At 52.0% G+C, this 12,125-nt stretch overlaps 1 protein-coding gene across 2 annotated transcripts in view; it reads right to left on the bottom strand.

The window, feature by feature from the left end:
* The window catches only part of SLC35F3 (solute carrier family 35 member F3), a 307,079-nt gene that overhangs the window by 90,691 nt on the left and 204,263 nt on the right, over positions 1 to 12,125 (bottom strand). The window contains exon 1 of one of the 2 annotated variants that reach the window (XM_057531099.1): positions 7,764 to 8,086. The exons of the other annotated variant lie outside the window; for it this stretch is intronic. Within the exon in view, the coding sequence (XP_057387082.1) occupies positions 7,764 to 7,839 (76 nt within the window). The 5' untranslated portion in view covers positions 7,840 to 8,086. Of the gene's footprint in view, positions 1 to 7,763; positions 8,087 to 12,125 lie in introns of those variants that run through there. 2 annotated transcript variants of the gene reach the window in all.

Genomic DNA, 12,125 nt, shown 5'->3' with positions numbered 1-12,125 from the left:
GCCCATCACTAAAGAGGGACTTCAAGATTCCAAGAGGACAGACTCTCTGTTTTTAAATTTGGAACATCCTGAGTATGTATGGAACTCCGGGCGGGGACTCACCACCATGGAATGAGGGCTGTTATGAGCTGAGTGTCTGTGTCCTCCCTCAGTTTATACGCTAAGACTGTAACCTCCGGTATGGCTGTATTTGCAGATGGAGCCTCTAAGGACATAATGAAGGTTAAATGAGGTCATGAGGGTGGGGCCCTGATCTGATAGGGTTGGTGGCCTTATATTCTTTTGTCTTCTCTTAGTGCACACAGAGGGGAGGCATGTGAGGGCACAGCAAGGAGGTGGCCATCTACAAACCAGGAAGAGAGTCCCCACCAGAAACCAAATTTGCCCACACCTTGATCTTGGACTTCCAGCCTGCAGAACTGTGAGAAAATAAATGTCTGTTAAGTCATCCAAGCTACGGTACTTTGTCATGGCAACCTGAGCAGACTGACCCTGAGGGTATTACAGAGGGGACTGCGGTGTGTTTGTGAAGGTGTGAGGCATGGACCAAGAGCTGTCACTGTGCTGGACAGGATGTGGTGACAAGCTGTGGGTGACTATTTACTGTGATAACCTCTTAGGAGAAGAAATAATTGCCATATCATAGCCAAGAGAAGACTAGAAAGACACGCAATGTGGTATCTGAGATCGGATCCTAGAACAGAAAAAGGACATTAGGTTAAAAACTAAAGAAACCCAAATAAAGTATGAACTTCAGTTAATAATAATGCGTCAGTATTGGTTCATTAATTGTGACAAATGTACCATACTAATAGAAGATGTTAATAATAGAAGAAACTGGATGCGAAGTATTTAATAACTCTCTGCAGTCTCTGCAACTTTTCTGTAAATCTAAACTATTCTAAAATAAAAGATATATTTTTTAAAAAAAGAAAGAAAGAACTGCCACAGATGACTAGATTAGAAATATCAGGTACTACTTTATATTTGTCTGCCTTCACTGAATTGCTTAAGTCTTTGTTGTGATTCCTAGAGATCAGTGTGTAGAGACAGAAGAAAACATGGCAGCTGCAAAGTTGTTTTTAAAAAGCTGCAAATTCTTTCCCTGGTGTGGATACAGAATTGGGAGGTGAATGAAGGGTGCTTTTTGGGGGGTGGAGTGGGATGATGGGAGGTTTGTCCGAGATTCCCCGGAAGTTCCACCCGGCTGCAGAGCTAGTCTGAATCAGGCCTAGATCTGGTCCACTCTCCTGCCATCACCACCACTCTAGTGAACAGACACCTGTACCGGCTTTTCTGCCCCACTCCTCACATCCTTAGAGGTCCCCGAATAACTCCCAGTGTCCAAATCACAGTGCCTCTTGCAGTGGATTTAAGACAATTCTGGAATGTTCACAGCCCAAGACGCACGTGACTTGTGAGAACGTGACTGGATATGGGTAAGGTTGAAATAATGCCCTTTGCGCCTTGTGGGAGGGAAGAGGCCACTTGGGAGGGGAGCAGGGGCCTGTCTGGACCCGTGGTCTGAAGACACCTGGGCTGGAGGGGATCAGTTTTAATCCCCGTGCCTGCCAGTTGTGGCCTGTTCAGCCTCCCGAAGTCTCACCGTTTCCACTGCCCTCCCGGGCACATGACACCTCTGTACACAGCAGGCGCTCACCAGGGACAGATCAGGGGATATTCCAGCGCTGCTGGTGACCCGCACACGAACACCGACACGAGCACACGCCCCTCTTCTCTGTCATTTCTCTTCATCAGAGGATGCCCTCACATCCATGTGGTGGGAGTCTGGCTGCCATGTCTCCCGGGGAGAGCGGGGTTCAGGAGGGCAGGCTGCGTGGAGCACGGCCCCCCAGGAAGCAAGGGGTGCGTGGAGCCTTCCCCCCTGGACGGGAGCAGGGGAACAAGGGTGATATTTTCACTGGTGGCCCGGGTGGTTACACAACTCATCTTGATGCACAAAGCAGTGTCTTCTAAAACATCCCGTTCTCGGGATGTGGAGTCGTGTAACGTACATCTGTAAGGCAGGACTGAGCTTGCGTGGTCAAGGACCCAAGTGGACTTGGCCTTAAGGTATGACAGGTGTCCTCCTCGGCTTCGCTCCTCCCCGAGGGCAGGCCCTCTGCGTGGGCTGAGGGTGATGGGCTGAGCTCATGCTGGGCAGAGAGGCTTTGCTGTGGAAACGCCTGGGCCAGCCCCAGGCAAAGCTGAGAAGTTGCATGCTCCTTTTTGGGGTCTTTCTAGACCGCTTTTTGTACCCCCATCATCGGGGGGTGCTGTCTAGAGTGCCGTGCTTTCCTGCTGCTGAAGATTCACAGAATCTAAGTGCTCACCTAGCTGGTCTTTCCTCCTCCCGCTCCAATGCCAAATCCCACCCCTGAAACACACACACACACACGCATATGCACACACACACACATACGCACAAGCACATATATATACACACACATACACACAAGCACATATATACACACATGCACACACACAGACACATGCACCTACATACACAAGCACACACATACACACACCTACACACATGCACACACATACACATGCACATACATGCGTGCACACACACGCCAAACTTCTGACTTGTCCTGGGTCTAATTCCCTCAGAGCTCTGCTCTCTGGTTAGAGCTAGGAAAGGGTTTAATCAAATAAACCAAGCTCTGGTAATGAGTAAGCTACTTACTAGACTCATAGACTGTTCCTGCTGAAAGAGCCAATGGAAGATCTACTCTAATCCCCTTTCTTTTCAGAAAAGAGAGGCCTGGGCTCCAGGAGGTGAGGAGACACGTCCGATACATGAATCAGCTAGTGGCAGAGCAGGACACAAAAAGTCCCCTGCCCCCAGGCGGGGTTCTTCCCCTACACGCTCCCCCCAAGTGACACGGAGTCTTAACCAGTGAGAACGGGTCACTCGCCTAAAAGGCTTTTAAGAATTACGTCTCTTCTTGCCTCTCCCACACAGCTCCTGCGAACACTGCCCCACCTCTGCGAGCCTTCCATCCCTCACTCGAACCCCCATCCATCACTTCTGGGAGACGGTGCCACTTCACACATGACAAAGAGGATCCAAGTCACCAGCGCAGGTCCCCGGCTTCCCTCCCCGGCGGCCCACATTTCCCTGCGTCTTTGCCCTCCTCTCTTCCCTTCTCCTTTGCTGGGCTAACCACCCTTTCTCTGGTCGGTTCTGCTCTCCCAGGGCCCCCCGGGCCCCCTCCCCCCCTCCCCCTCCCCCGCCTCTGGCTGCATCAATCACATTCTCCTGGGGCCACCACAGACCTGTCCAGGTATCAGCCTCCTTCCTCTGGCTTCCAGAACCGCCTGCTCTCCCCAAGTCCCTCCCCTGCCCCCTAAAGAGAGCATAACTCCCCCCACCTCTCCCCCTGCTGGATACCTTTACCTGCTTTTCTTCTCCTTCCCCAAACACTCACCCTTGCCATCTGGCTGGGGGACCAGCACCCACTGAAAACTGTTTCTACACCACCACATCCTTTGGCCGTACCTGACGCTCCACCACGCTTCCTCTTTCTTGGCTTTCTTCCTGGGGTCTCCACGATGCCCTAGGATCTGGCGTCTGCCTCCTCTTCTGCCTCCTGTCTCCCTGGCGTCTGCGGCCAGCCTTCTGGGCAAGCCTGTACACCTCCACGGGGCCACCTCCCCCCTGAGCTGTCACTCGGCCGCCACCCCCTCTTTCTCCCGGGTCCTTGTCTCCTACATGCCACACCTGCCCTTGAAGGAACTGCCAAAGCCTCACCTTCAACTTGTCTCAACTGGACGTCCCCTGTCTCCCTTGCTGTGACTGCCAATGGCATCTTAATCTTTCTCATTTTTTTAAATTTTATTTTTTTTGGCTGCGCCACGCGGCTTGTGGGATCCTAGATCCCCGACCAGGGATCGAACCAGCGCCCCCTGCCGTGGAACTGTAGAGTTCTAACCACCAGACAGCCAGGGAATTCCCCACTCTCATGATCAAGAGGGATATATTGTAACTGTCATTTCCATACCAAAAAACTGATTGCCAGAGAGCTCTCATCATTAAGCCAGTTACCTGGTCCAGCAGGAGGGGCGGGCCCCAAACCCAGTCCTTCCAACTCCAAAACCCTCATTCTTTCCGCAATTCTACACGTGGCCGGCCTCTTGCGGGAATTTACTGTCTTGTTCTCAACCATTAATTCCAGTGCATGTAATTTTACTGAACATGAGTTAGCTGGTTGTGAATATAGATGATCCAAGTAAATACTCTACTAAAGATGTGTTTCTTATCAATATTCAGGGTCTGAGTCCAGTGGGAACGCCAGGAAAGGAACATGAAAACAAGATGTGCTGTCAGACGGGACAGACGCCACCATCCTGGCTGGAAGTCCCTTTTCAAGCCTCGACTCCTACCTGAGGCCCAGCTGCAGACTCCTCATGCTTTCTGGCCAGACCTGTGCACACGCCATTCCCTCTGCCCGAAAAGGCCACCTCTCCCATCCTTGCCTGACAAGTTTTCTCACTTCCACTGCAATGCCTCTACCTCAGAAGCTCAGGCCTCCTCAGATTACCCAGCTATCAGTGTCCCTGTAATACTCTGTCCCCAGCTCCGAACCACAACTTACTACCTTGCGCTGGATAATTTATTTATCTGTATGTCTCTTTCCCATTGGACTGAAACTCCCTTAAGAGAATGAAGCTAGCGCTGCTCCTCTTTGCATTTCCAGGGCTTAGCTGAGTAGACAAAGGACGCAGAGCAGGGTCGGAGGAGGTATTTGTTGGGTAAATGAAGTCATCTCGTCCACCTTCCTGTGTCTGAGTTCCACTAAGCGCTGTATTTTCTATTTTGGTTTTATATGTACCACATGCTGGTGCCTTCTTGCCTCCCCTTAGAAGACACACCGCACAAGCTAATAAATATTCCTTGCTGGCTGTGTTCCGTTCCTGAAGCCTGCCTGCCATCCACACAGAAACAGCCACAGTATGGGGACCACCTTATTCTGTGCATCCGAGGCAAAACAAAATGATTCAACACTTCCAAAACAAGCATGCAGGATGCAAATGGTTTCAAAAAATAGACCCAAAGCCAAATTGAACACAAATACCAAGGGAAAAAAAGCAGGCAGAGAGAAAGAGCTATATGAAAGTCTAGGCATACCCAGGGCAGGTTTAATCAGCTTTGCCCTGCAGACTCTTGCTGACACACACACAGGTATCCTATACAAAAAGGCCACTGGAGACTTTCTAGTATCACTGGAACGCTGCTTCTAGATACTTCTAGACGCTTGTAGATACTTCTAGATACCCCACACACGCACTCTTTTGAGAACAGGCAAGAAGGTTTGCTGAAGGTGCGAGACAGTCTGTGACTGGAGGATTGCCAGTTATTTATTAAGCACCTACTGTGTGCCAGGCCATGTGCTAGGTATTGTCACCTACCTACCTTCCTCACTGCATTCATTCCCCAAATTCTGCTGAGGTAGGTTGTTAGTTCTCTTCTACAGTTGAGGAAACCGAGGCTCAGTGTTTATGATTTATATACATCAAACTGCATAAGGGGAGTCTTGATCCCCGGATCTGTCCGATTCTTAGTTTAATACACTTTCCACTATCCACAGACATTTACATGCAAATGTTGGTTTAAAAACCAAGCTCGTGGGGCTTCCCTGGTCGTGCAGTGGTTGAGAGTCTGCCTGCCAATGCAGGGGACGCGGGTTCGAGCCCTTGTCTGGGAGGATCCCACATGCCGCGGAGCAACTAAGCCCGCTCGCCACAACTTCTGAGCCTGTGCTCTAGAGCCCGTGCGCCACAACTACTGAGCCCACGTGCCACAACTACTGAAGCCCGTGTGCCTAGAGCCCGTACTGCACAACAAGAGAAGCCACCTCAATGAGAAGCCCACGCACCGCAACTAAGAGTAGCCCCCGCTCGCTGCAACTAGAGAAAGCCCGCGTGCAGCAACAAAGACCCAACGCGGCCAAAAATAAATAAATAAATTTATTTTTAAAAAAACCAAGCTCGTGGTTTGCCATGATTGTCCCTGTGAACAGGAGGCTCAAAGCTCACCCGGAAGTAGCCCTGAGGGACTTGGGGGAGGGTATCCCCATTTTCACCCCCTGAAGGCAAACCCCAGGCGTGGCTAGAGGGAAGCACCTGTGCCTGGCGTGTCACCCCCTGTCCCCTGCAGCACATGAGGTCACAGTGCCCAGTCTCGGAGGCCCGCCATACATGCCCAGCCTGACTCCGAGTGCTCCTGGGACGTGTCCTGCCCACGGTGGGCTGGGGGCTGCCCGGGGAAGGTACCCGCTGCTGAAGAGCAGAGCTGACCTGGCTGACTTAAACAGTGCGGGCAGAGCAACTTGCCAGGAAGACCCCATGAACGAGCAGACACTTCCAGTTTCCCCAAGGGAAGCAAATATCCAACCCTTCCCCTTCCCAACTTGCGCATATGATCTAGGCAAGGTCCCTGAGAAGGCTTGAAAATGCAATGCCTCACCCCGACCCCAGAGGTAGCACACGCACTGAATTCAGGTGTAGCTCACTGATACCAACTCTTTCCTAAGACTGGGATATGGGGGGAGGGAGGAGACAGCCACTCGAAGGGAAAAAAAAAAATCAACCTCCTAAAGGTAGGAAATGAGAAATAGGTAAGTAGTTGCAGGTTAGTGCAAAGTGATGTTCTGAAAAGCATGTATCCAACAGCGCGGGATTCCATTCCTGCTTCCCCACCTACTAGCTGTAGGTCTTGCACAAATCCATCCACCTTTCTGGGCCTGAGTCCTCATCTCTAGGATGGGGGGTAATGGTACCAGGACAGCTACTGGCGGACTTCTGTGGGCCCGCCGAGTGCGGAGCCCACAACTGCCCTGCCAGCCTCCGTCTTCCTCTCACTGGTTCTCAGCCTCACTGTAACAAACATGAGCTCGCGAGGGGATACAGGGTCCTCGGAGACCATCACACAGAGGTCCCAGCTCCAGGGTGCCGTCCCAGGGACACAGCAGAAGCCGGGCTCACTCTCAGAGCCCACGGGCTCCTGTCTGACTGGGCTCCTTCGTTCAGGCAAAGTGAGGGCCTGGAACTGAGGGGTCTGCTTTCCTCTCCCTGCTGCCGGTCCCTTCCCAGCCCCCCACCTGGCCCACCTGGCCAGCTCTAAGGAGACTCAGCCACTCCACCTCTGCCTCCTGGGAGGAGGAGTCCGGGGCTGAGGCTGTCTCTCTCTGCTCCCCCCCTCCAGCCATGGGAAAGCAAGGTCCTCTGTACTCCTGCCCGATGCCCGCTGGGTCTGAGTAAGGCACAGCTCTCCGGGGCCGCCGGGGCCGGGGGGCTCTTCCTTCTCCTGGGCTCTGCCTCAAGCCCCCGGACTTGGGGGGAAAGAAGACGTTTCCAGGCTGCTGGTGGCTTTTCGCTCACCTGCTGGCCCTGCCACGGAGCGGGGCATCACTTGGCTGGTGGGCTGGGGAAGGCTCAGAGCGAGGCGGGGAGCGGGGGGAAATGTCTGAGCCTGCGGCAGCCAACCCTCTCCCGCCTCCGGCAGCTGAGCAACGCCTCTGGTCAGCCTGGGGGCGGGGGGGGGGCGATGGGATGCTCCAGACCCAGAGGACTCAGGACAGACCTGGAAGGAGCCGAGGAGCCCGGGAGAGAGGCAGCCGAGTGGGAAGCCCGCAGCATCTCGGGGCAGCCGGGCGGCCGAGTCGCCAGCCCCGCAGGCGCGCGGCGCCGCCCGGGGGCCACAGGTAACAGGGTGCCGGGCTCCCGCTCCAGGCCCCGCCGCCCCGGGCCGTTACCTTCCACTTTGGTGAGGGTCAGGACCGGACTGTTGCAGGCGCTGAGCGGGGCCACCCGGGCCGAGTGCTTCTTCATGATGAGCCTTCCGCCTGCAGGAGCGCCGCCGCCGATCGCCTACATGCTGGGTCCGGCTGGAGCGCGCCTCGCGGGCCCGGGGGCCTCCACCGGGGAGGAGCGCGAGCGGCTGGGCGCCCCGGCCCTGCGTTCCCGGGCTGCCGTCTCCGCGCGGGGCTCACTGCGGCGGCCGCCCCGCGGAGCGCATCGTCTCCGGCCGCGCAGCCCCTCCGCACCCGCGCGCACAGCCTCCCGCTCCGAGGTTGCCGCAAACTCCAACGTCACGTACAAGTGCGCTCCCCGCTCCCACCCCGCGGGCTCACCTGCTCCGCCCCCCGCCCCGGGCCGCCCAGCCCCGCAGCCCGGCTTCCTCCCTCGGAGCCCGGCCCCGGGTGCAGCCTCCGGTCCGGGCAGCGGGCCGGCCCGCAGCTCCCCGGCCGCCCCTGCCCTTTCCTGGGACCAGCGCAGGGGAGGGAGGCCCTGCAAACTTAGCCTCGGCGCTTCACAAGTTTAAACGGGGAGTTGTTCGACTTCGGACGGAGAGTTGCCTCCTCCCTGCGCAAATTCCTGAATTATTGGTTTACGGGAAGACTCAGAAAAGAGCGAAGCTTCCCGCGGCTGGCATTCACTTCTTTGAATGAGTCTAGGGCACATTGTCTGCCTGACCCCGGTGGGCAGCTCTTTTTTCTTTTGGAGACGATGCCAAGTCCAGAGAAGCAGGGCAGCCACAGGAAAACCAAGGCTTGAGATTTCTGCCCCTGCCCCTGCCCCAGTCCGGAGAGGCCAAACTCCCTGAGAAGCGGGGAAAGCTTCATTTCCGCCCAGATCCCAGGTTTTTGCTGCAGCTTTTGCCTCTGCAGGCACTGGTCTCACTGCTCCCACTCAGACCCACCTGTAAGCCACTGACCAATGATGCTTGATAAAAAGCAATGACATACCTCTTGCATCACTAGCTGGGCGATCCCTGAGTGACTCCCTGGTACCCAGGGCGTTTATTCCATGATAATGCACCATTCAGAAACACCCTGCCATCATCTCTGCAGGTAGGATGCACAGGACTTGTGTGGCCCCCAAACTCCAAGGGTTTTATGGGCATCTCATTCACGCATGCGCAGCCATCAGTTCTCTGTTTTGGTCTCAGTCTCCACTGGGAATCTGAAGGCTCCGTAGTGACTCAAGGTGGGTTTCGTTGTTATTGTTAAGTCCTTACCCAGAGTTTCGGAACCCCCCCCCCACTCTACCTGGTTTCCTGTCTCAAAGTTGATGTTCTACTCTGTGACGGCATCCTCAGCACCCATAAGGGTAACTCAGTGGCGTGACAAGAGGCGGAGAATGACCTCAGAGCTACAGGGTTTCCCTAGCCTGGCACCTACCAGCTGTCTCTGGTGACATCCACCTGCATGCTCCCAGGTCTCTGGTAGAAGTGGTTCCTACAAGCTGCTCTTGTAGGGTTCTTGTTATTACCTGCCCTCTTGAACAGCCGTGATGAACGGAATGGCTCCTGGGTCTCCAAAAAGCCAGGGCTTCCCAGGGCTGCTGCCTCATCATTACAGCCAAGGAAAGGTTTTTAGGGTCTCCTCAGAGCCCTCTAGTGGTGGCCTCCACGCTGTGCGCCTCTCACAGGGAGCTTGTCCCCAGATCCCGAGATGACATTACCGTAAGTCACTAAGCCATTCCCTTCCTCGTAAATATTAAGCACAAATAAGCTTAAAGCAAAAAAAAGCAAAAACAAACAAAAAAAACCGCTCTTCTATAATATTCTTATGTGTTATTTCATCAAGTTCAATCAATATTTACTACATACACAATAACTAAAATAAATATCACATCATAACAGTACCCATTTTTTGAGCACTATGTATCAAGTACTGTGCTAAGAGTTTTACATAAATCATTTCATCTTCTACTCACAAAAGCTCTGTAAAAATCATTGTTACCTTGTTTTACAGATGTGGAAACTGAGGCTAGGAGAGGTTAACTAAAATGTCCCAGGTCAACAGGCTGAGCAGGAATTTAAATCCAAGTCTGAACGAATCAAAAGCCTGCACTTACCACTGCTCTGCTATTCTCTTACATTACAAATGTAAAATGCAAAAATTCCACGTAACTATTCCAACTGAGGTGGGAGACACAAGTAATCCATTATCCATTTCCTTTCATTTGAATGTGGTTTTGGAAAAGTTCATCATGCTCACGCTTGTCTGAACTGTCCACACTCATTCTACGGCACAGGTCACAACCAAACCGTCCAATAAATATCTGTCTGATTGTTTTTTTACGTATCTACTTTCTATTTATCACAATGTTATGTACAAGCCAAATAGGTAATTAAATATTATCAGTATTAAATACCCCTGTCATTAATTTCACTCATTAATTGACTGTTACCTAAACCTTTTTTCCCCCTGCAGGATACCCCAGGACCTTATGATACCTGAGAGATCATCACCTCTTCATGGCTGTCAATTTCTGCTTACCAAAGAGGCAGTACCAACTCTCAATTTCCTCCCCTTAATTTTAAGTACTCAGTGCTGTTCTTTTTTTCTGTATTCAACTCGATCAGCCTTGGGTGCTCCCTCACGTTGTGTTCCAAACAAACAAACGAAAAAACTTACTCTCCCTCCTGAAATAAAAAACAAACTTCCTCCACTCCATTTTAAATCAGGAGTCCCTGCTGATTTCCATACGAGTACTGATACCCCTCCGCATCCATCTTTTTTGGGAGTAGGTGTGATGCGGAGGCATGTTTAAAAACTTACATCCATAAAATTATTCTAGAAAGTTAACGGTGTACTGGTGCATGAGTACACCCTAGTATTTTGAGAATTCCAACAATTTAAAACTCTATGCTGGAGTTAGGCTATAATGATCTAACTCAGGGATATCTAGAAAATCACTAAGTTCCCCACTTAACACCTAAATCTCAAATGACCAAAAAGCAAACAAAAAAAAAGGTGCTAATAATTCTTTCAACAAAGAGAGAGACATGATCCCTGAAATATCAATGGAAACAACTTTGTCTAAGTAATATCCAGGCCAGAGGATGGAGCATTTGACCTCTGACCTCCATTTCTCTTTGGAGGGTATGAGTGTGAGCTAGTAACTGAAGGATATCACTGGGCATCCACCTGTCTTAAATTTAGTATTACAGGGATTTATCTGAAAGGAGATCTGGGGTGACTTTTCAGGTCATATTCATTACCAGATCTTCCTTGTCATCTTCTGAAAACGTATGGTACGGTGGTTCGCCCATCAAAGCCAAGCCTTTCCTTAGCTCTACAGGAGACGGCAGCTGTTCTGATAGAAGCCTGTTCTTCGTCACTAACCCCGCTCCCTTGTTTGTTTTTCTCTTTTCATCAGTGCAGTTGAGGAGGGGGGATATTTAATGGCAGCTTGTGGCTGCCTGGTAGAGTGTGCTCGTAACGACGAGATGGTCTTTGTGTCCCTAGTATTACAGCCCGATCACTGAAGTAAGTTCACCGAATAGATACGAGGGTAACAAGGCTTGGATGCAGAACTTACACACCACAAGCCTGAGTGTTACACCCCCTGGCCTGCCCCCAACAGCGTCTCTACCGTCTCCCCACTTCCCACTTGCAAACCAGAGAGGAAGAAGTAGAAAGAGGGGGCCCAGAGAAGAAAGGAGGTGAAACAGCCAGTTTTTCCTACCACCAAGTGGCTCTATTTCAATTGCAACCCAGCGGTGGGGATCCACCCATGACCCTTTAGGAAGAAAAAGGCAGATAAGCCTGGGGTGAATCACCAGGAAGGGGTTGCTCTGCAGGGCCTGGCTGATTCCTCAAATTTTGGACGCTCGCCATGCTTCCTCCTGGCCCTGGGCTCCCAGCTCTGGGCTTACACTCAGGCTCCAGCCTCCCTAAATAACTCGTGTTGCCCAGATAACCTGTTCTGCCTTCCTGAGCAGACTCGTACTTCTGCCATCCACGGGGGTCATCGGCCTATTCTTTCCTCTGTGCTGGTATATGAATACCTATAGTCCAACTGTACTGTTCCAAGAAGGCATCCAATCTCTTTGGTGGGGTTAAGTGGTACTTATGATTCTCTTGAGGCCAAGACAGCATGGAAAATGTCTTGAACAACAGCCAAGAGCTTGAGTTTGAACTCCAGCCTTGCCAATTGGAGTGGCCAACCTTGAGTGGTCACTCAGCCTATTTTGGCCTCAGTTTCCTAATTTGGGCCCGAGAGGGTTTTCAAACTGTGTTTCCTGGTCTCTATGCAAAGCAATTCTACTTTTACCTGTCGGGGTTCCATGTTAGATTTGGTTTATAAAAATGTTATCACTGTGA

The sequence above is a fragment of the Balaenoptera acutorostrata genome, chromosome 16 (assembly GCF_949987535.1).
Source record: "Balaenoptera acutorostrata chromosome 16, mBalAcu1.1, whole genome shotgun sequence".
In the NCBI taxonomy this organism is placed as follows: Eukaryota; Metazoa; Chordata; class Mammalia; order Artiodactyla; family Balaenopteridae; genus Balaenoptera; species Balaenoptera acutorostrata.
Note: the sequence above shows the minus strand (reverse complement) of the source record. Positions and strands in the feature narration are given on the sequence as shown.